This window comes from Spermophilus citellus, assembly GCF_964194105.1.
Source record: "Spermophilus citellus genome assembly, chromosome: 6".
Lineage (NCBI taxonomy): Eukaryota > Metazoa > Chordata > Mammalia > Rodentia > Sciuridae > Spermophilus > Spermophilus citellus.
In genome coordinates this window covers 68,005,368-68,030,626 of record NC_138187.1, presented here as the reverse complement: position 1 = coordinate 68,030,626, position 25,259 = coordinate 68,005,368, and the positions used below count along the sequence as shown (strand labels likewise).

The window sequence follows — 25,259 nt, the reverse complement described above, 5'->3', positions numbered from 1 at the left end:
TCCTCACCATAACTGTTCTTAGACTATTAGCAAGAATTTCTACAAAATAGTTCAAATGTGGTTAGGCTTCCTATTTCCTGTTACCCTATCTTGCAATAACTAAATTTGGCTGCAGGCCCAGAGGAGATTAGCATTCCAGATTCTGAGAACCCCTTACTAGTTTTTCACATTTATAGGCTATCTAGTGTCATAAATTTTCTAGTATAAAATGATATATGATTGTTAGTAAGAATTTTCAGGCAGGAAGTGTGTTTACAAAAGCAAAGTGCAATAAGGGAGTCTGGCTCCTCTTAGCAGGCCTAGAGCCTTCACAGGGGCATTTACACTTCAAAGGAAAGTAGTTAGGTACTAGGGAAAGTCCTTTACAATCCAAAAGGTAAGAGGGAATGTTGTTAATTGGGTTCCTTGAAAACCAGCCTGGGGGGAGGGGGCTCCCTTTCCCTAGCACTAATTTTTACAGAGTATACTTGGTTTATTTTTGTATTCAGGCCTGGGTTAGTTACCCATTACAGTAAAACAAAAACAATAAGTACTTTTATGTAGACTTCTGCAAATTGTGAACTTCTGAGTTCCCCTCTTCCCCTATACACTGGGTATAAAATTATAAAAATTTCTGGACTCGGGGTTCTAAGGGATGGATTGATTTAGACAAAGGCACACACTTCTGGACCAGCTGCAGGCAATAAACCTGTTTCCTCAGGGTCCAACCTTATCTGTCCTACATCAAAGTGGTGTAGAGACTCAGAAATTTGGATATAATAAACAAAGAAGAACACATCGGAGCCACTCTACTGCTCCATGGGTGCCACCTGCACAGATTCACCACAGTCAGAGAGAGGGAACACAGTTTTAGTACAAAAAAAAAGCATGATATTAAAATATACTGCCTAATCTTAGCTGATCCAGAGGCTGCATTATGCACTGGTGTTTGAAATGCTTGCTCTGTATCTCAGCTTGTTTTGGAGAGCTGAGGCAGGAGCCAGCTTGGGGTGAGCACACTGCCATGGCAACTACAGAACCTAGGAGATGGGGGGGTGGGGAGGTACAGCCACCATATCCAGGAAGGTACCTATCAAGTACCTAGGCTGAGTCTGGAAGAACTTATATAAAAAGTACAGAGTAGAACTTACCCAGGGGGTAATGAAGAGAAGGAGAGAGAAAACTCAAAATATTAAAAGCTGTGATGAATAGGAAATATCACAACAGACACTACATAAATACAAAAGACAATTGTCAGGTTGATGGTAGTGACTTAGGAACAATGCACCAAGCAGCCCTTGCTCACAAAAAAAACACCATCAGGCCTGACACCATCTGTCAATCAGGAGGGTCTCCTGGCTAATCTTGGATCTCAGCCAGCTCGCCCCAACCCACCAATTCCAGTGGGACAAGGGACAATAAAAACCCCTTTTCCTGTCCCAAACCCTCCCTTCCTGCGCTAAGTCCAATAAAAATTCCAGTTTCTCCTCAGACCCTCTCCTTATTCTGCCGGTGTGATAGAGTTCCTTGCTGGAAGTGAGATCTCAATTAAGACTCGTTAAGTGGCCTTTTTAAATCTTCCTCTTCTTGGTTGCAGCTGTTGCCTGACCTTACAATAATTAGAAATTATTTTTACAATTTGTACTTTAATAAAATAGAAAATATCGAAAATGGAGATTCCAAGATGGCAGGCCAGAGAGAGGCAGCATCCTGTGTCGCTCTGTGAACCAGATCTCACCTCATGGGAATACTGCATCTAGAAGAGTCCAAGAGGATCCCTAAACAGTCACAAGTGCTGTGACCCCCGCTCAGGGCTCAGAACCTTAGTGTTCGTGTAGGATTCCGGACCCTTGGCTCCCCAAACCCAAAGCCCACAGTTCTAGCCCACACACAGCTCTCAAGTGACTTAGCAGAATCACCTATCAGCACCTCTGCAGAACTCCAGACTGTGCAGGTCACTCAGCTACTACCTACCCACAGCAAAATGCCATCACCCGGCTCTCCCCACCTCACCAGACACCCTGGCACTGGAAGCAGACCAACTCCATCTTGGCTAACCTTTTTCACCATATTTGGTGGGGGCAGCTCTCAGCATCTGGCCAGGTACCAGGTATCCAACTCCCCCCCCCCCCCCAGAGGTGATAACTCAGCACTGTGACCACTCAACATAAAAACAGCTCCCAATTGGGCAGGTATGCTGTGTGAGCAGGGTGCTGCCCACCTGGTGTGGGCTTGGGTGTGAGAGGTCCCCTAGGTGGAAACTGCTGAGAGGGGATGGGACTAAATTTTGGAGCCTAACAGAGAGACCAGAAACTGAGAAATCTCCAGGCAAGAGAGGGAGACAATACCGGGCGCTCAAGTCAGACAAGCAATCCTAAAAAGAGACCGTGAAATGCACTCTGCCTGCAGAGACTGGCAGGTGGCACTCCCTGCTCCCAGACACCCTAAACTAGGACCAGTCTTCCCACCCTAGTTACCTACACCATCTTGAGGGCAGAGACACCAGCTTAAAACAAAAACCCCACATACTGGATGAGAAGAGAAACAGAAAAGATACAGATCTCTAAAACTAGCAGCAACCCTGGTTTCTTCTTTCGAGCATTTTTTTTTTCTCTTTCTCTTCTACCCCTCTATCCTCTGACCCTCACATCCCAACATATGTGAAACCAAGAACTCTGGATGAAATAGGATTTTGAGGACAGAGTCAACTGAATATAGAGGTATTGTGTATTCCCTTTTTTTTTTTGTCTTTCATTTTTCTTTCCCCCTCCAAATTTTACTATTTTAACATCCTGTATTTTTTTAAATACATATAGGTGTTTATTTTATGTACTCTACTGTCTTCCCATGTACTTGTATACCTTAAATTACTTCCTGTCTATTCTCTTGCTATTAACACTCTTCATTAGATTTCTCTTTCACACTTCCTAAGATATATTAACTCTATACCCTCATATCTTTCCACCTCAGCATATCATCCTAGGCCCACCCCCAGTTTATTGTCCACTATCAGAAACTGTAAACCTTTTTACAAAACTACGAATTATATTTTAGATAATAATCGACTCCAACATTTCTGTACATTGAGACTAAACTGTAAATGTCTTCATAACAACAAATTGTTCATAGGTGATATATTATTGATATTTCGATCAGTTAACATTGTCCTTCCCATAAAGGAGGGATCTTGTAACCCTACAAGAGCACTATAAACCTAGAGGGTAAAAACAATAACACCACAGACCCACAGAGATGGAAAGAAAAACACATGAACAACATGAAAAGACAAGGGAAGAAAGTACCACAAACAAATCAAGACACCACATCATTAGAATCATTGGCAGCCACAGAAGAAAAAATGACAGAGAAAGAGTTCAGGATATACATGGTTAAAATGTTCTGTGAACTGAAGGAAGATATGAGAGAGCAAATACAAGCAGTGAAAGATCACTTTGACAAGAAGCTACATAAACAAATCCAAGAAACAAAAAATCACCTCAACAGGGAGATAGAGGTTCTAAAACAAAAACAAAAACAAAAACAAAAAACAACCAAACAAACAGAAATCCTTGATATGAAAGAAACAATAAACCAAATTAAAAGCTCAAATGAAAACATCACCAACATAGAGTAGACCACTTGGAAGATAGGACATCAGACAATGAAGAAAAAATTATAATCTTGAAAATAACATAGATCACACAGCAATATGATAAGAAACCATGAGCAAACATTCAAGAAATATGGGACAGCATAAAAAGACCAAATTTAAAAATTATTGGGATAGAGGAAGGAATAGTCCAAACCAAAGGAACGAACAATCTATGCAATGAAATAATATCAGAAAACTTTCCAACATGAAGAATGAATTGGAAAACCAAATTCAAGAAGCCTACAGAATGCTGAATGTACAAAATCACAACAGATCCACATCAAGGCACATTATAATGAAAATGCCTAATATACAGAATAAGGAGAGAATTTTAAAAGCCACAAGAGAAAGGAATCAGATTACATATTGGGGAAACCAACAATAGACTTACAGAATCCTATGATCATCTCAATAGATGCAGAGAAAGCATTCAACAAAATACAGCACCCCTTCATGTTCAAAACAATAGAAAAAACTAGGGACAACAGGAATATATCTCAACATTACAAAAGATATCTATGCTAAGTCCCAGGCCAACATCATTCTAAATGGAGAAAAATTGAAAGCATTCCCCCTAAAAACGGGAACAAGACAAGGATTCCCTCTTTCACCATGTCTATTTAACATAGTTATTGAAACTCTAGTCAGAACAATTAGATGAAAGAAATTAAAGTAACACAGATATGGAAATAAAAACTGAAATTATCACTATTTGCTGATGATATGATTCTATACCTAGAAGATCTAAAAAATTCCACCAGAAAACCTCTAGAACTTCCAGATTTCATTTATTAATGAATTCAGGAAAGTATAAGAATATAAAATCAACATCCATAAATCAAAGTCATTTCTGTACATCAATGACAAATCCTCTGAAAAAGAAACTAGGAAAACTATCATATTTACAATAGTGTCAAAAATTAAAATAAAATATTTGGGAATCAATAAAAGAGGTAAAAGAGCTCTACAATGAAAACTACAGACCACTAAAGAACGAAATTAAAGTTGGAAAGATGTACCTTGTTCTTGGATAGGCAGAATAATATTGTAAAAATACCAAACTACCAAAAGCACTATACAGATTTTTAAAAATCCAATAAAAATTCCAATGGCATTCCTCATAGAAATAGAAAAAGCAATCATGAAATTCATCTGGAATTAGCTAAAGCAATCCTTAATAAGAAGAGTGAAGCAGGTGGCATCATTCTACCAGACCTTAAACTATACTACAGAGCAATAGTAACAAGAACAGCATGGTATTGGAATCAAAACAGACTTATAGACTAATGGTACAGAATAGAGGACACAGAGACAATCCCACATAAATTCAGTTATCTCATACTAGACAAAGGTGCCAAAAACATATAAGGGAGAAAAGATAGCCTCATCAACAAATGGTGCTAGTAAAACTGGAAATCCATATGCAACAAAATTAAATTAAGCCCCCATCTCTCATCATGCACAAACCTCAACTAAAAGCAGATCAAGGACCTAGGAATTAGACCAGAGACCTTGAATCTAACAGAAGAAAAAGTAGGCCCAAATCTTCATCATGTCGGCCTAGGATCTGACTTCCTTAACAAGACTCCTAAAGCACAAGAAGTAAAATCAAGAATCAATATATAGGATGAATTCAAATTAAAAAGCTTCAATCAATACATTGGATGAATTCAAATTAGTTACTTGAAATAGACTCTCTGAAAAATATAATGGTAACTTACCAAATTAATTTTTATATAGTAAAGGAAACAATAACTTATAAGGACAGATATCATCTGATTTCACTTAAGTTTATTATATAGATCAGGCAAATTCACTGAGACAGAAAATGGAATAGAGATTACCAGGGACTGTGTGGGGAGGGAAAGGAAGTTATTGCTTAATGAGATTCTTTTAGGAGTAATGAAAAGTTGTGCAATAGATGTAGAAGTGATGATTGCACAACACTGTAAATATAATTAATGCCACTCCTGGTACAAATTTGAAATAAACTCAGAATAAATAAAAGAAAGCATTCTGATCAAAATAACCAATCAACATAGGTAAAACAGTAGAAGCATTCTCATTCAAAACACAATAGAATATTGATATTCTAGCACCATACATCACAAACATTCCATTCTGTTTTGAAAGTATAGTCTAGTGCAATAAAATATAAATTGAATATTAAAGTTAGACATACTATAAAGAAATAACACATTTATTTTTGTTTTATAATATATTATAGAGCAAACACTTATTTATACCAGAAATGATCTTTTTTTCTGATATTCAACTGATCTGATTTTGATATGATATTGTTTATACTAATAAATACACCTGTTTCATTCAAGCAAAGTTATTACTTCTCTCTTATACAGACTTAGTTACTTGAAATAGACTCTCTGAAAAATATAATGGTAACTTATAAAATTTTTATTCAGCTATCATTATTCTAAACCACTGGATGACTAACAATTTAATAATATTCTTCCTTAATTTACTTCTAATTATAGCATAGGGACATTCATATTTCATATTACATGACAGGAAATCATTTTACCTTCAAATTCTTCTGCTGTTTGGTTTTGACTTTCTGTTTGTAATTTCTCTTCTGATACATCAACCTTCATAACAAAAGGTACAGTAAGTAATTCCAAATTAAATATCTCAGAACTCTATTTAATTACCTTTTTTTAGAAAGAAAGCTAGTTTTTCACTCTCATCTATAATACATTGAAGAAACTATAATTTTCCTGAAAGTATCAAATAAAAAACATGGACACAATTAATGGATCAGAGAGGTAACTGTGAATACTGAATAGTACCGCAGGAAACTCAGTAATAATATGATTCTCCCTCATAGATACTTCCAAACAAATTGAGTTAACAATTATTGATTACAATTCTTGTTTAGATTTGCATTTTAATAAGCTTCAATCTTTACACAAAGTTCAATGCTTTCAAAGTTTTTAAAATAAAGATATTAATAACTTCTATGATAAAAATACATAATAGACACATATCAAGTATATATAGCCTTTTTACCTTTTTTTCTTTTTCCCAGGATTTTTACCATAACAATTTCATAATTAAATACTTTTCTAGCAAAAGAAATTCTTAAAAATTTCTATGTCTTCTTTAAAAGTATATAAAATTATTTTAAAACTATTACATGTTTACAATCACCTTATTATGGAAGTTTTTGTGTAGATGAATCTGAAATTTAAAAAATGTAAAAATTTTCCTTCTTTCAGTAATTATATTACTTTTATCACAACTTTGTGTCAATACCAATTAGAAATGTTTATAAGTATCATATAGATTTCCAAATATTACCTTCAACATTCTAAATATAAAACCAGTTGTGTTATCAAAGAAGACTTTTATTCTATATAAGATAATATTGATGAGTTTTTAATTAACATTTATTCAAGATACTGAAAGAGTCTAATAATTCAGAATAAATACCTTTGAGTTTCCTTCATTAAGAACAGGAGGTAAAATCAAGGATGATATCATTGTTTCTTTCTCATCAGGCAATATTTTGACAGATGGTGATTCTTGATTTTTTTTGCTGGATGATTCTATTTTACGTGGTTTATCATGGTTCTCTGATGAAGATGTATGAAGTAGAGCTTCATCAGTTGAAACTTCATGTGAAATCTCTAAAAAAGCTGATTTATCTTGAGAATTGAGGTTCTGTGAAAGATCTGAAATAGCAGAGCTAGATCTTTTCTTCTCTGAGCTTTAGAATTACAAAACATCTGTTATTAGATTATGTGAAGAACATTTTATTTGCAACTGAAGAATCATTTTCATAATCAAGAAGGATATTAAGTATGTGATCATAACTATTCATTAATTAATGGTAATAAATATGAAATTGAAATTAGGTAACAAGTTAAAGATAGCAATCTCTCTTCTGGGATTTAAAATACATGCATAAAATTAACTCATTTAAAATATTCCTACATAATATCTGTTCAATGTCATAACAGGGTACAACATGAGAAAGATTTAGTCAATCAAAGTAGAGCACTGGATGGTTTGGAGATTGCCCATTAGTCACATTTATTCCAAAATTATTTTTCCACAATTTCAGAATGAAAATAAAAAATCTTTCCATCACAATTTTGATATTAAAAGATCACTGCCTTTTACCAAGCAATTCCCAAGTTCTAAATTGGTTTTCTTTAAAGTAACAGGTACTTATTTTCTATCAATTCACAGAGGATCAGCTCTCCTAGTTCCAGAACCAGAATGGCTATATGTCATGGTTTTGCTACACAGTTCTGGTTTATGCTTGTCCCAACATTCTCAGTTACATGATAATTTAAACAGTCAAACTACCTATGCTTTCTATAAAAATTTAACTGCTTTATTAGTCCTATCAATTGCAAGGGTTTGATGGTTCTTCATCTTATCAGCTAATGCTCCCGTTGACATAATTTGTGTAAGGTTTATTGCAAAGTTAGCAAAATAATTTCAATTTTGGTCCCAGAAACAAAAGTTTTAAAAGTAACTATTGCCACTTATTCTACATTTGTCAATTTAGGATAAATTTCAAACACTGGAGTATGGATTATAAAAAAGAGTAGTGAAGTGGGAAGAACATTCCTGAAGATAAAAGTGTAAAGTGGGTGGTGGTTAAAAGACATAATTGACAACAAACAGACTTTTGTGGTGCTATTTATAAAGCAGATTCCAATATTAAAGTAGGAGGCTTCCTATCCTCAACAGTTAAGGATATCATTGCATACTGAAACATGACTTAATAGTTTTATTAGTACTTGAATTTAAGATGACTAGCTGTAAAATAAAGTATAACACTATTCTAAAGACTGTTTTTTAAAGACATACCCTAGAGGACTATTGTCTTTAAGTTACTGAAACATAAAGATGGTCCAAGGGTATAATATAAACTGATACTTATGCACAAGCATACCTACAGTTATCATGCGGACTATCACTTCTGCCAGTAAAATTACCATATAGCTAAAAGTAGAAAGCAAAACATTTTAAAAGATTTTGAAATGGTTATTATGATACATAATTAATCACTGGATTCTAAACAGGTACATTATCATAACATACAGAAAATGTATGGCAATTCCAATAGTCTTAAATACTATCATAAAGTTCATTTATAACTTCCTACTGAGGCATTCCCTTCTCCTGCAAGCAAATAAGCATGATATTTCTACTGAAGGGATCAGGAATGAAAAATACTAGAAAGGATGCAAGCAGTACTGTATTCAAACTTGCATCAACCAAAGCCAAGAAGTAGAGTTAGGAAAACTTTAAAACCTTACTACTTATCTGAATATTGCTGAACAGAAGGAGAAAGAGGACTATATGGACAGTAGTATATACTCACACATAAAATAATAATGATAACAACAAAGAAAGTGATTTGCTCCCTTCATATGCTTTGGTAGTATTTAAAAAACAACCTAAATATAGTTTGTAAATATTATTAATTTGTGTCATTTGCTACCCATTTTAGATTGATTCTTTCTAGTAATTATTGAATATTAAAATACAATAGTATAACACTGAGCATTTATTTATTTATTTTATTGGTTCTTTTTAGTTATACATGACAATAGAATTTATTCTGATATAATTAAAAAAGCATGGAATATAATGTATTCTAATTCAGTCCCCAGTACTTCTCCTTCCCCTCCATTTCTCCTTCCCCTTTTCTCCCTTCCCTCTACTCTACTGATCTTTTAAGCATGTATTTAACAGATTTCGTAAAAGCAGGTTGCCACACTTCAACAACACTGAGGGGATATAAAGAGAAAACTTCCTCTTCCTTGCAAAAGCACTTGTTACTTCTGAAGATCTGAGCATATTACATCCTTTTCTCACCTAGCAAATGGATGTATAAGAGTACAGACTATTATGCATATCACCATAGACACATCATGACAAATTATACCTCAAAATATAGTCATCCATGCAAAAGGGAAAATCGCCCTTGGATATCTGCCAAAACTGTCCTTTCTTCTTCTTAGTTTTCTTTTTCTTCTTTCCAAGACCTTCTTTTTTAGGAATTTTCTTAATTCCATTCATTTTCTAAATTGTCAACACAATCTCCAACTCATGCCCTTCTTCCCCTTTAGGAGGAAAAAACTCTCTCCCAAGTATTGATGTGTACATAGAACTTTTAATTATCAATGCAAATATAGAGAAAAATGGATTTGATATTATTATCTATAATAATGCAAGATATGGAATGCATTTCTGTATACAAGAAAAACAAAAATATATAGGACTCAAAGTATGCATTATAGTACAACCTAAAAAGATTGAAAAATTAACTTTGTAGAAAATTTCAATTTAGGAAATGTACAAGTCAAAAGTTACCATAAATATTTTGGTAGTTTTTTAAAAATTACAAATATCATTGTTTAAAATCTTTTTTTTTAAAGACAGTGTGAGAGAGAGGGAGAGAGAGAGAGAGAATTTTAATATTTATTTTTTAGTTTTCGGCGGACACAACATCTTTGTTTTGTATGTGGTGCTGAGGATGGAACCCGGGCCACACGCATGCCAGGAGAGTGCGCTACCGCTTGAGCCACATCCCCAGCCAGTTTAAAATCTTCATAATGACTAATTTTAAGCTCCTCAACTAAAATAAATTTGAAAAAAGTTTGAAAGGTTTAGCAAAAAAACAACATTATTAAAAGACTAGAAAACTTAAAGGTTAAAATATTGGGAATTATCTCATCTAGAAAAATAGGGCTGATGGACCACTAAGAAATAGATTGTGAAGGTGTAAATAATTCTTACCATGATCATGGTACATAGGTCCAGTGGTACAAAGGTCCAAAAATGTTGTTATTCAATGAGAAATAGGACTTAAACTGAAAGTAAATTATACAGAACAAAACTAAAAACCATTCTAAAACTAGGAAAAAAATTATTGATCCATGGAGATGATGAACATGTTTTTCTTAAATGGCCTGAATTGATATCTCCCTACTTGATAGCTTGGCACTCTCAAAGTCTTTCATTAATATTCAAACATGTGAGCTCTTTCCAAAGGCTCTTTTCCCAACAAGATTAGTTTCCCCTCATCAGGAAACTTCACAGTTCCAGAATCACCTGTTTTCCCCCTACCCTCCCCCAGTTTATCTATAAATTTGTGAACTGGTATGTGTATAGAATTCTTCCTTTAGAGTATTCTCCATTGTCCGTCAGATGCCCCTAGACCAAACTCAACTTGTACAAGATGAGAGAGTGGAATGTCACATGTGCTCTGGTGCTACTGTGCTTACAGTTTATTCTCAATAAATCTTGTTTAGTGTAGCTGTGGTATATGATTCATCTGAGTATCATAGCTTTTGAATACAAAAATTTTGGGTCGCTACTAAAGTGGGAATAACCCCACTGAAAACCTTACACAAGACAAACAACTGAGTTGAAATGGCCAATGTCTCACTGACTATACTGGATTTAATAGTCAGAATCCCCAGAGAGGGCAAATTACTTGGCCTAAATAGAATAGCTAAAGACGGTTTAATCACAGACTAATGGGGCATCATAATCTTAGAGGGGGTGAAATGGCTATATAATCTGTAGCCTGGGAATTGTAAAATTTCTTGGAAATCCTTAGAGCAGTATATTTGCTACAAAGGAAAATTTTGCAGCAATGTGTTTATAAGTAGGTAGCTACAAAGTAAGGTTAACTTAAGGGAAAGGCAAGGAGGCTAGGCGCAGCAGAGCTAGAAAAAAAGTTACAAATATGAGTGAAAGTTAATATGCCAATACCAAGTCCTGGATGAGATGCTCTATCAGGTGGCCTCCAGTTTAAATCCTTGGCATTTAGTCTCTAAATTTCCCTAGTTAAAATCAATTCACTGCTGGATTAATTAAGCATGCCCTGGGTGCTTACATTGGTTTCTTCTAACTTTACACCATGTATCTTTGCCCTTTGCTAGTTTTGCTTTGTATTCATTTTCTGCAATAAATCAGAGCCACTGTAATAATTATATATTAGGTCCTGTGAGTCCTCTCAGAAAGTCAATGAACCTAACATAATTGGCATCAGAGATGAGATTCACTAGCATTACCATGACTCACCAGAATATGAAGAAAGCTTTGTTTGGGGAAAGAAATAATGAATGGATGATGAGCTGCTGTCTGTCAAAACAGGAATCTGAAAATGATACAACCAAGTCTAGAAGAACTGGCTTGCTAGATCCACTGGATGCTTTTGATGGTAAAGATAAAATAAGAGAATGTGTTTGATTTTTATTCTCTTTTCCAGATGAGAGGAAAAAGAACCTAAAAATTTCCAAAAGTGGGGTTTTAACAAGCATAAAATTTTTAAAAGGCATAAAAATTCATTTGTGGTTATTTTTCTTATAGGTGGGGGTATAAAAAAAGGTTTTTCCAGTTTACAGGGTGCTAGAGTAAAGCTTTAAATAAGTCAGATTAAAAACTATGGGTGTGGGGCAGGGAGTGGGTTCCCGTCCTCCAGACTTTTCTTGTATTTTGTAGATACTGCATCTGAATAAATAATAAACATTGATATAAAATCATATATGTTTAATTTAATGAATGCTAGAGGAATCATTCTGATCAGGAAAAGGTTCAAAGAAAGTGTTAATGGGGCACTATTTCCTTACATCTTGACTCCAAGGGTGCTTGGAATTTAAATTATTTCAATATTGAGACTAGAACAAGACTTCATAATTTATCATTTTTACTAAGGGAATGCTTAGTAGAGCCTCTGGGAAAGAAAGGCAACAGGGGAAAAAAGTCAAATCACAAAATGGAATGTGTCAAAATTATATGTTCTTGTCATTTTCAAAAGCTTTTTTAGTTGCTAATACACTCTATCAAATAATATGGTTGAACTTTAGAGGATGATTTTTTTCTAGCATAATGTACATACTTTTGTGAGCGAGTCAATTTGGATTTGAAGATTGACAAGACAGAAAAGGCTTGGTGAAGCCCTGATTGTCACTTATACATGAAACAGCATTGACAGCTGTCTATCCCTCAATTTTGCTATAGATTTGAAGGAAGAAAGGAAAGAAGAAAGGAAGGGAGGGAGGGAGGCAAGGGAGGAAGATAGGTAGATAAAAAGAATGAAAGAGAAAAAGAAAAGGAAGGAAAGGAGAGAAGAAAAAGAGAGACAGAGATGGAGAGAGAGAGAAAGAAAGAGAGAGAGAGAGAGAGAGAGAGAGAGAGAGAGAGAGAGAGAGAGAGAGGGAGGGAGGGAGGGAGGGGAAGGTCAGCCAGCTACAGGATTTATATGAAGCAGGTTCTAATTGTCTGCTACAGAGTATTTCAGTTTTAGCACAGGCTGTCCTGAAGGATTATAGAAGGCATAACTTCAGTAAACAGGACTCAGACTAGGGGTCTGTTCCAGATTTAGGACACACCCCACTTGGGGCCCTAAACTTTAAAACATGGATGTAGGCTGAACTATCACATACATTCACATAAAAGGCTTTGCCCTCTGATGGGACTATCTGAAATTCACTTGCTGATAGATTCTGTTTATGATACAGAAATCTACTGCATTCCTTCCTACTTGTGAAAGGTGCTAATTGGGAGAGGGTACAACATAGGGGATATTGTCACTCTGTCTACACCTGATGGATCATACTCCAGACAGATCATTCCAATTCCCTCTGGAATGTGTCATTGCTGTTGATTACTGTTTGACTTTTTGGATTAAAAGTTGCAGCTTTTAGTTACAGCTTGTAACAGGGACTGTTGAATCTGGATCTACTTCCCTCACCTTTCTGCTGGTAGACAAGCATTAGTAAAGCAGTCTGATTATTAACTACAGGTGAAGACAGGGACTGATCTTTACTAAGCCACATATTAGAAAAATGATCCAAAAAAGGAGTGGGAGGTTATGTAAACCCATTTTGAAATTTTTCAAAATTAAGTGTTTCATTCAGACCATTCCTGAGCATGACATGTCTTTTGGATTAAGTTGTCTAAAAATGTTTTTCTGTGAAAATTCTTTAGTCCTTCTATGCAACCCTTCTAGTCAAATGTCTTGGATGAAAATAGAACATGACTTGTAAAAAATGTAAAGCAAATGGGAACCCTGATTCTGTAACACCTGGTGGGAGGGAACCTCTGTACCGTAGGAGGTCCTGGGGAAGAAGAGGCATAAATCATCTCTTTGTTTTTCAGAAATGCTCCACAAGTTTCCCTACTTTCCTGTGCTGCTTAAGCTACTAAGAGCACTTCCAAGTGAATACTGAACTCAAAAACACACTTGATAATGCTGATTAGGAGACAATAAAGGGTGGCCAATTCCTGCACTTTCTACTCAGAACACCTGCAGATGTCATCTACTTGCCAGGCAGAGTCATTGACAAAAGGAACTGATTGATTTCAAAAAGTTTTTTGTTTTTCTTAAACAAAGAGCTCAATTAAATCAATTGGACTGGCCTAGGAGACCTAAGGGAGAGGTACCACAGTGGGAGACTCACACATAGCCTCCATTAAGCTGAACTGACTAACATATATCCTAACAATTGTAAAGCCTTTGTGTCCAGGAGTACCACTTGTGCTCTCTGGAATTATACTTCTTGTATATGTACTCCAACTATTACGATCATACCTCACTCCTAGTCAGCTTCAACTGACCACAGTTGCCCAGAGTTGTGCTAAGTACCTGAATTGGTGCCTTAAGTCAAATAAAAAAGGTCAGCACAGAAAATTAAGGATAAATCCACTTGGCTGTCTAAGATATGGTTAAAGGAAGTTTTTAAATTACCTAAGTCCAGGACTCCTATGGGGCATAACTGAGATCAATAATGCAGAATGGTCTCACCTTGGAGTATGAGGCCCTAGTGATAATAATTTTAATGTAAAAATGTCTTGGCCAAGAACCACAGCACATCCTATAGAGGGAGAAGATAGCAGGCCTGAGACTGCTATCCTTAGAAAGGCTTAACTGCAAAGTTGACACTTAATTGGCACCTGGGAACTTTGGAAAGGTTCCAACTACTCCCCAAACTATTAGAGTGGCTCATGTACCTATACTGTACAAAGAATGTAGCTTATGCTAAAAACCTGTTTATCCTTCTGAGTGACTGGAAGTTTGGAACTTGGCAGATAGAAAGTTCTATTTGACTAGCCTTTAGTAAAAACCCCAGACACTGAGTCAATAGTGAACTTCTCTAGCATTCACACATTTTGTTACTTGCTGGAGAAATTAAGAACAGCTTGTGACTCCAGTGGGAGAGAACACTTGGAAACTTACATCTTGTTTCTTCTGGATTTTTTCCCCACAGACCATTACCTTTTGCTGATTTTGCTTTGAATCCCCTTTTTTCTGCAATAAAGACATTAAGTTTTCCTAGTAATGGAACTGGTCTTGAGTATCCCTGACACACAGAGCTATTATTTTGTACTCCATTTTACTGTTTGCTGTTTCTCAGGTTACATAATTAATATGTGATTTCTTAATTATTAAACTCGAAACAGATACACAGCAATACTTGTTGGACAACTAACCTGTTAGAAACATCTATAATGGCTGATCTCGTACATGATAAAAGTTGTCATGCACATGGTAAAGAAGTGTCTGAACTGGCATTATCATTCAATAATATTGCATACAAAGAGGGTAAAAATAAATTACATTCCCATTGAAATATGATATGTATGCAGGGATTCTATGTAATGTTAAAAACAAAACAAAACAAAACAAAACAAAACAAAAAACACTGGATACTCCATAGTGGACTACAGAAGCTTAAGAAAGAAATAAATAGCTCTATTTGATGCCCTAGTCTCTGTCATTATGCAAGCTATAGAACAAACTACTACCATTACTAATATATATATGCAGCTAAGGATTAGGCAAACATATAACATACCTTAACTAATCTTCCTTGAGATTATCTGAATTCCTGTCATAATTTCAATAGATAGGACAAAAAGTACCACAATGTGAACTGCTAACACTATTGAAACATTTGATTACATTGATGACACTTATCTGCCCTGAAAATGCATTGTATATTTGTTAAGTACATCAGATTAAAGAAAACTTTAAATAAAAACATAATCTAGGACCTGTCATTCAACTCAACTTGGAAGCAAGAAGTCATCATATAGACAGCATCAAAAACACACATTCCATATCCTTCAAAGGAAAATTTATGGATTCTGCAACCCCAAACACAAATGACTTTAGTGGTGACATCGCGTTCTATACCTGATTGATTCTTTAAAGCATCTGTATCAATGCAACTACTTTTATATGAAAAGCCCTTACACTAAAAAGCTTTAGAATAAGTCCAGGCATCATGAAAACAAGTTTTAACTTTAGATTGTTATATCCTGTCTACTCACAAAATACAGATAAGTCTAAGCAACTTATCATGACTGAAGCCTTGGAAAATAATACTTCATGTTGTTGTCACCTCCTGGATCTTTGAACTCAATGACTTCCTTCTATTGCTAAATGGTATATTTTCTTTGGAAAGTTCCTGCTATCTTATTACTGAGCCTAACTGGGCAGGTGTTCTTAGTCTTCAACCCAACATTCCTATTCCACAAATGGTTTTTATAAAACCAAAATCTCCTAAGGAGGTAAAAGCCCAGGGAAACTCTATTAAAAGGCGGATATATCACATCCTATCAGGGGCCAATCCTGTCACATAAGACCTTACCCAAATTCACAAAATGTGGTCTTATACTTATTCAACACAGAGATGTCTCCCTTCTGTTTTAACCAACCATTGTCTCAGTAAGATCTTTGCCTGTAAGATTTGACAAATGACAATAAAATAGGATTAACTAATGCGATAGCCTCTCTCAAAGGTGACAAAATCTTATGGAATACTGCATTCATCTACTATAGGAATAGTAGGTTGTTGACATTCCATGGCATATGAATATCCTTCAAAATTGGGTGAATTTCAGGCATCATTCATGTCCATAGAGCACAAACTGCCTTAGAATGACTGAATTAAATTTGTACAATGATTCATGAATCATTGCTATTGGACAGTTTCATGGTAAGGCCATTGGGACACCTATGACAGACTTCTTAAACACGTAGTTTTCTGAGGTATCTCCTGCCAAAGGAAATAGGCACAACAAATTAGTCACAAATCGATTTTTATTTTTAATATGGAGATACCAAGAGAAAGGACTGAATCTAAAAGAAAATATGAGACATGAAAAAAGCAGTCAAGAATGTATAATGACTACCTTACTGGGTTCCTGTTTGAATTCATAGCACAATGAAGGAAGAAAATGACATCTTTCAAAGTATTTCAAAGACATAGAACCCACCATCATCCATCAAGTTTATTTCATTTGCTAATTAAACCAGCCTCTTTGAAAAACACCTCCACAGTACTTGTTGGTCCAGCATTCCCTGATAATTTACAAGCTACAGGTTGTCATATTATTTAAAGGCCCCTCCTTCATGTTTGAACTCCAAAGCATTTAGGAAGGAGTTAGGAGTCAAGAGGAATAATATACTCTTTTTTCTTTTTTTTAACCCCTTGCTTTGACCTAAGTACATGATGAATACAACATATTGTTCATTTAAAAGACAGACACTGTCTTTATATCAGGTGATTTGGCAGACCTCCTCTTCTGACACTGCAATTGAACTTTAATGGTACATGGTAAGTGGTAGGACGTTGCTAAATCAATCACTTCAAACAACAATATGGCTCATTTCTTGGAGAAATAATAAATGTTTTTTAGATATGAACTTGTCTGACCCTGGGAAACAGTCAGCCCTCAAGGGAGGTGAAAAATGACTTTCTCTTTCCTATTCCAGATATTAATAGACATTCCCAAAACACTTTTCTGTGGCTAGCCAGGAATTAGAGCACATAATGTGAGTTTATTATTATTTTTAGCTTTGCACCTTTACCTAACCCACCTGGTGATCTTATTAATAATTTTCTCCTAGACAATACTGTGGAAATTAGCATATTCAGGACCAGGTAACAACCAGAGCTAATGGAGAGACTTATCAATGAGACTCCCAATGGTGGAGAGACAAGTCTTTATTTCTGGATGGCCCTGATGGCTCTCTCTCTTCTCCCTTTTGGTTATTCAGCAGAGCAAGCTTATCAGGACTATGCTATGCCCATTCCCCCAATCAGCAAGCTCTCACTGCTACATGGTTAAGTGGATCTTATCTATACTCTCCCAATTCCCCTAGAATTTCTATGGTGAATCCAGCTCTCCCAGTTCAAATATACCTCTCTGTGGAATAATATCAATTCAGGAGATATTGTACCCTCGACTGCTTTTCAGATTATTAGGTTTCTTCCAAAAATTTACCATATGCCTATAATGTAGATACCAGTAATAAGCTCCTTATAAGTGTAACAAAAATAGTTAAATATTATGAGATCTCTAGAGCTTTCAATGGTAATATGACTTTTCATTTATAGGAGTTTATTCTGATAAAAACTAGAAAAGAACAAAACATTTTATGAGATTTTTTATTTCAAAATTAGAAATCCTCTTTGTCATTAAATAATACCTTCAGTGACCACCCGATCTAAGTTATTATTCCCTGTGACTCTCTGATATGTATTTTTATTATTTTCACTTATTGACTTCTAAAATTATCTTGTTCATTTATTTTTATTTATTGTCTAACTTTCCTATTAAAATATAAGCACATAAAGGAAAGGGATATTATCTGCCTTACTTATCAACAAAACTTAATATCTAGAAAATACTTGGCATTTGAAGGTGTCAAAAACATTTGTTGAATGAATAGGTTTAATGACTAAATGAATGAGTAAATTTAATAATTAATTGTCTAGTATATGGAGAAAAATAGGCATGAATTAATGTTCTGCTTTTTTTGTATGTTTTTGTGCTTTATAATAACCCTAAATAATATTGGGGACATACAAGTTCTAACAAAAAGATTTAGAAAAGAAGTATGTTGGATATGAATATCTGAAAAATAAATCGCCAAGAAATAGTTTATATTTTTGTTTCTTAAAGTTACAGCATCGAAATTCATAAGAACACATATGATGTGAAACAATAAATTATTAAAATCTATTGTTTAAATATTTGCTACTATTTGTTCCCTACGCCAAAATAAATTGTTAAATGCTGCAAAGTGGGAAAAAAAACTGTACTTTATTGTAAGCAATACCATGTGTCTGCTCAGGTTGGGTCTCCTTACTTCACTCCCATCCACTCTCTGAAGGTTAGGAGACTTTTCCAAAGTATTTCAGAAATTCTATTAGGATCTAAGAAGTAACCCAAAATGAAGGTTGATGAATAATATTGTGCTTTGTGCTTTATATTTTGAACTTTTATAATATTTAGCATTATTTAACTTAAAGCTGTTATGGGCAATTCTATAAAACCTATCAAACTAAAACAGCCTATTTCATGTCTTATTTCCCATTATTGTCCTTAATCAAGACTTCAAACAAAATCAATGACTGGCCTTTCTCTAGCCACACTGTGTAGATTCTAAGCACCCTCATCTTTGCCTTGAAACAAAGTTCTGTCCACTTGGAAAATCCTTTGCTTATATTCCCTGTAAAATCTAACCCAACTCTTTCTTAAATTAAATGCTATGTAGCCAGAAGTAATCTAGAATATCTAGAAAACACTTGGCATATGAAGGTGTCAAAAACATCTGTTGAATGACTGGGTTTAATGACTGAATGAATGAGTAAATTTAATAATTAATTGTGTAGTATATGGAGAAAAATAGGCATGAATTAATGTTCTGCTTTTTTGTATGTTAAGATACAAAAATAACCATTCTCCTTTTTTTTTTTTTTTTTTTTTTTTGTGGTGCTGGGATTTAACCCAGGGCCTTGTTCATTCGAGGCAACCATTTTCCCTTTTATAGAACATTTTGGTAACTTCTTGTAGAATGCATCATTTTATTACACTCTACTTATTCTGTACATGTCTAGCCCACTTTACCAGATAGTTAATTCATTGAAGGCAATGGCCATATATTTGCCACCCTTTATATCCCATAAAATCTAGCACAATGCCTTGCATAGAATGAACTGTTAATACTTCCTCATTAGAGCTCAATTGAATTGAAATGAATTAAAATAATCTTCCTCCTGAGGTTAGTGAATATTACATCAATCAAGTTTCTAGAGGAATTATTTGATATTAAGTCAATCAAGTTTAAGAGGAATTATTTGATATTAATTCTATGCTCTTTCCCCCTAATCTTACATTCCTTATGATCCTCAGTCTGTTGTTACCATATGAAAGGTGACTGAGGCTGCTTTATTATGTCCTTTTTAAGTGTAGAGATTCTCTTTAAAATATTTATTTTTTTCAATGCTGAAGATAAAACCCAGGCCTAGTGCAGGTTAGGCACACATTCTCTCAACTGAGCTGTGTCCCAGTCCTAAAATGCCCCCCCCCCTTAAAGGCAATGTTTATATTTTCTGAGATGCATTAGTGTACAGTCTACCAAATTCATCAGCAACAATTAAATGCTCACAATGCTGACCATTCACATATAAAATGTAAAGGAATACATTACAAGAAAGCTACCCATAAGTTTGCAAAGCAAAAAAGTAAACCAATGTTCAATTTTCTTTTGAAATATAAAAAATACACACTTTAAAAAAATATAATCTCTACAAACATGAAAAATGGAACTTTTCAAAGCTTTGACCATTAATCATCACACTTACTACCTAATACTTAGTAATTCATCTAGATATATAATCTAGAAATATTAAAAATGGTAATAAAGGAGAGAAATACGTATTTGTAGGTAATTCTTTTTTCTTTTCTACATGGTAATCAAAACCAAAAAAATTTTACACATTAGGCTCTGTAAAATTAAGGAGTTAACAAATTCCTCATGTATATTTTATTTGAATTCTCAATAATTTATGTCAACAAAAAAGGAAACATTGACACAACTTATTTTCACCAAATAACAATGTAACTCTTAATGACAGAATTTGCTGTTACTAATACCTATAGTTCAGGCTTACTATTTCTATGGCTATTCATGTTACTATTAATATGGCTAATCATACAGACTCACAATGGAATACTACAAGTTTTCTAACTGGATGAATCAATAAACTCAAACATTTATGTACATTTGTATGTATATAATACATAAATATAAACAATATATATTTAAATTTATATATGTTTATAAATATATATTAACACATATATATTTATCAAGTAACTGAGAAAAAATCACATTCAAAAATGTTTTCAAGTGAGTTGTTTAAAAATATAAGTCATGACAAGCATGGTGGTGCACATCTGTAATCACAGTCACTCAGGAAGCTGAAGTAGGAGGACTGCAATTTAGAGGGTCAGCCTTGACAACTTAGAGAGGCCTTGGAAAACTTAGCAAGATCCTTTCTCAAAATAAAAATAAAAAGGGTTGGGGATTTGGCTCAGTAGTAAAGTGTTCCTAGGTTAAATTTCCAGTATCAAAAAAAAAATCCTACTAATCTAGGTCATGAATTTCGATAACTAAACTTGAAACAAAGGTCAGGGGCAGTTCCTACTCTCTGGAAATTTAATTGCTTCTGTTCTTACTTCAAATTTTTCATTTAAGCTTTTTGATTTCTCACTGAATTAAAATTGTTCAGTCTTTGACATCTAAAGTTTCACATTTTTCTCTATTTAAAATGTGTTTCAAAAAAATGTACTTCAAATATATGGGTACAATATTATAAGCAAAGATATAAATCAACAAGTTTTAGACACTGGATTTTGATTGGATATTTTCATCACAGATGTATGAACTCATAAAATTAGAAAAAGAACAAAAATTTTTAAATGTTTTACCTTTCTTCAATTGGTCTTTGATTTTGGACGATTGGGATCTGTGATAAAGATAATAATACATCTTAATATACCAAATACATATAAAATATTTACATTAGATCATTTAAAAAATATCATTCAAAATACTTTTCTTAATATGACAGTTGTGTAATACTAAGGTTATCAAAAAAAGATAATAAATTACCATATTTTATCATTGGAATAGACATTATAGGAGAACAGGTCACCAAATGATACTTTACTTTTCTAAATTAAGAGCAAACACTTTTAGTAAATAAAATTACTTTAAACGTATATTATATAATCATTTTTCAACATCAATTTGGAAGAGTTTGTAAGGCTAATACATACAATATACAAACATAATACTGCTTTTTATAAATTTTTATAAAATGTATGATCTGAATGCACACTATATTTATTGAGGTGTGTGATTAAAATATATAAAACCTGTGAATTTAAAAATGTGATTTCACTAATAGACTATCTCTTGGGAACATGATACATATTTCCCTACACCATAAATGTTGATTCTAGGTTTTACTCCAGGCCTGAATTTCATCTAACTTGGTTTCTTTTATGCAGAGATTAGCTGGCTTATCCTTACCTACGTGCAAACTTGTGTTTACCAAACTAATTTTCTTTTCTTCTTAGTCACATTGCTAGTATACATTCCTAAATTCCCCCTGAAGTTAAATGTGGCAAAGAGAATATGAAAGAAAATGATATGTTCCACTTCCACCCTTGTCAATGAAAATTACTCTTGTTTGTTCTTCTGATAGTTGATATCTATGCCTAGTGTGGTGCAAGACATCACATTTAAGATGGTAAAGACTGCACATGCCAGGATACCTGAATGGCCTTGGAGACAACTCTCTACCTTGAATACTGACCTTTAACTTCTTAAACTATTAGCACAAGGAAATAAAGTATAATGTTTGAGCCATTATACATTTTGTGTCTATATGTCAAAATAATTAGCCTTGATACTAATTAACATATCAAAAAGGATTTTCCTACACTCTACACAGAAAACTAGGACAGAGCTAAATAATGATACAATAAAACATTTACATAGTGCTTCACAATATAGAAAAGCAGTTCATAAACCTTATTTTATCCTCATTATATTATTATAAAGTATTACTATATTTCACTAAGGGTTTGTATATAATCTTGATAGTTCTTAACAGAAGATGTAATAGTTAATTTTAAAAAGATGGCTCTTCTACAAAAAAAATCTTAAAAGCAGATATGAAAACAATATAAGAACTACTTTTCCAAAATGTCATATATATATATATATATATACATATATATATATATATATATGTATATATATATATATATATATACACACACACACACACACACGTGTGTGTGTGTGTGTGTGTGTGTGTGTGTGTCAGACCTTTGTATAATATAATTTAGTGTCTAGTAGAAGAAATCCAAATATTTTCTTCTTTACCCCTTTTAGATTTTAGGCTTCCATTCCCCATAGCACAGGGTGACAAGCTAGAATCTCTGTGAAACCCAGATCCAAGAGCATTGGATGTTTCTAACCTTAGAGAAAGCTTTATTTTGATACAGCAATGTCATAGCTTCCAAAAGAGTTAAATTAGCAAAAAAAAATACATTTAAATAAGTTCATATTTACAATATACACAAAAGACTTCATTAATTATAGGATCAATGAAAGAGAAGACTCCATCTGCCTCATCAATGGTATAATTACTTTCTATGTTGAAAAACATAGATATTACTTATTATTCATTTACCTAAAACTTTCAGTGTTTCTTCCTTTCCTGAGTATTGAAGATCAAACTGCTTAATTTAGCATTCAGTTTGGGAGTTATCACAATCTCATACCAATCTATGTTTAGTAGGAAGCCTCTAAAATAGCCAGCTTCCATTGTTCCCTGCCTCAGGGTATTCATGCCTATGATATATTGTTATTTGTGAACTGTTCATAATGCTACTACTTCTAAACTTCTAATGAAAGTGATATGATTAAAGTGATGAGATGTCATTTCTGAAATTAGGTTTAAGGCATTCTCTTCCTCCCTCCCTCCCTCCCTCACTCTCTTTCTCTCTCCATCTATTGATCTCTATGTCTCTCTGCCCTTGCTTGTATGTTGTAAACTTTCTTATGGAGAAACCCCCATGAAAAAGTACTGATACCTCAAGCCAGCAGCCAGCAAGGATCTGAGGCCTAATGAATGTTGCATTCAAATGTGAGCCCAGTGAAATACTTGAAGTACTTTCTCCTCTACTTGGATCTTAAGATAAATGTAGTTAATATGTTGATATTAACATATCAACATATTAACTACATTTAAGATCTACTTGGATCTTAAGATAAATGAAGAATATGTTGATTAAATCTTTATGAGCGATCCTGAGCCATAGGACCCAGCTAAGGCAAACTTAAATTCTATTTTTCTTTTATTGGTTCCTTTTAGTTATACATCTGGATCCTTAACTTACAAATACTGTGAGATAATTAATACATTCATTGTCTGAACCACTCAATTCTGAGGTAATTTTTATGCAGCAAAAGATAAGTGAAATACTACTATTTTTTTTTTGAGAGAGAGAGAGAGAGAGAGAAAGAGAGAATTTTTAAATTTTTTTTTTGTTTTTGGGTGGACACAACATATTTATTTTATTTTTATGTGGTTCTGAGGATCAAACCCAGCGCCCCGTGCATGCCAGTCGAGCATGCTATCGCTTGAGCAACATCCCCAGCCATACTACTATTTTTTGATTCTCATTTATTTTTAAACAAGATGAATTTTTGAAAAGACGAATTGAAGAAACAGGGTTTCAAGAAAAGAGAATAAAATATTCAAAATCCTGAATGTGACAGGAAACAGTAATTTAAATGAATTAAAGTACAATGTAATTAAAGCATAAAGTGTATATCAGTGTGATACAATAAAATATTTACAATATGCATTACAAAAGCCTGTACAATGGCCTGGAGGTCAAGTCTGAACAAAGTTAAAAAGAGTTTCTGAATCTATTGTCTTCACAGAAACAAAAATAAGACATTTTTAAGAGTTTTTTTCTCCATAATTTTGAATTTATATTTAATTTTATTAATTTATAGCAGGATATCATTAGTTTTCAAACCCTGTTTTCTTCTGTTTCTCAAATATCAGATGCTTAAATGATCATTCAAAATCCATACATACATAATTTATAGTTTGTTATACAAGATAATAATGAATTGATAAACCTTTAAGAAAAAAGGCAAAAGAAGTAAGTAATGATATGAAAGATAAATTTACTACAACACATACTACTATTTCTATTTTGGTTATTTCCTTACCTCTTGGATTATATCATTTGTCCTTTGTTCACCTGAATTTGAAACAAATGCTGCCCTTTTCTCTCTGTCCAATGGCATATTTTTTGAATGTTCACCTTGTGTTTTACCAAAACCCATTTCCATTGTTTTGGTCTTCCCTTCACTTTTAATAAGCTCCACCCCTTGATTTAGGAAATAGTCAAGTTGAAGCTTACTTCTTTCTGCTTCCTGTTTTTAAGAAAGTAAAATTTGTCAAGCATTGTTTTCTGTGACATTTTCCTGACAATACTACAACCTCCAGGAATCCACATTTATTTATGCCCATATGATTTCTCAATTTTTAAATATCTAATATTATTATTTTCATATTGACAGCTGAACTCAGAGATGCTCTACCACTCAGCTACATCACAGCTCATTTTATTTTTTGTTTTGAAACAAGGTCTTGCTAACTCACCCCTTCTTGCTTAGATTCTCCTGCCTCATCCCTCAGAGTAGTTAAGAAGATGACAGGTGAGGCTACCACATCCAGCT

The 25,259-nt window shown here is 33.8% G+C and overlaps 1 protein-coding gene across 1 annotated transcript in view; it reads right to left on the bottom strand.

Moving 5' to 3' along the window:
- LOC308651248 (coiled-coil domain-containing protein 7-like) overlaps window positions 1-25,259 on the bottom strand; it is a gene marked incomplete at its 3' end in the record, with an annotated part of 163,719 nt that overhangs the window by 33,481 nt on the left and 104,979 nt on the right. The window contains exons 17-20 of the mRNA XM_081298187.1: window positions 24,747-24,953; window positions 21,413-21,450; window positions 7,082-7,358; window positions 6,174-6,237 (exon numbers count right to left, since the gene is read on the bottom strand). Coding sequence (XP_081154313.1) covers window positions 6,174-6,237; window positions 7,082-7,358; window positions 21,413-21,450; window positions 24,747-24,953 — 586 coding nt within the window. The remainder of the gene's footprint in view (window positions 1-6,173; window positions 6,238-7,081; window positions 7,359-21,412; window positions 21,451-24,746; window positions 24,954-25,259) is intronic.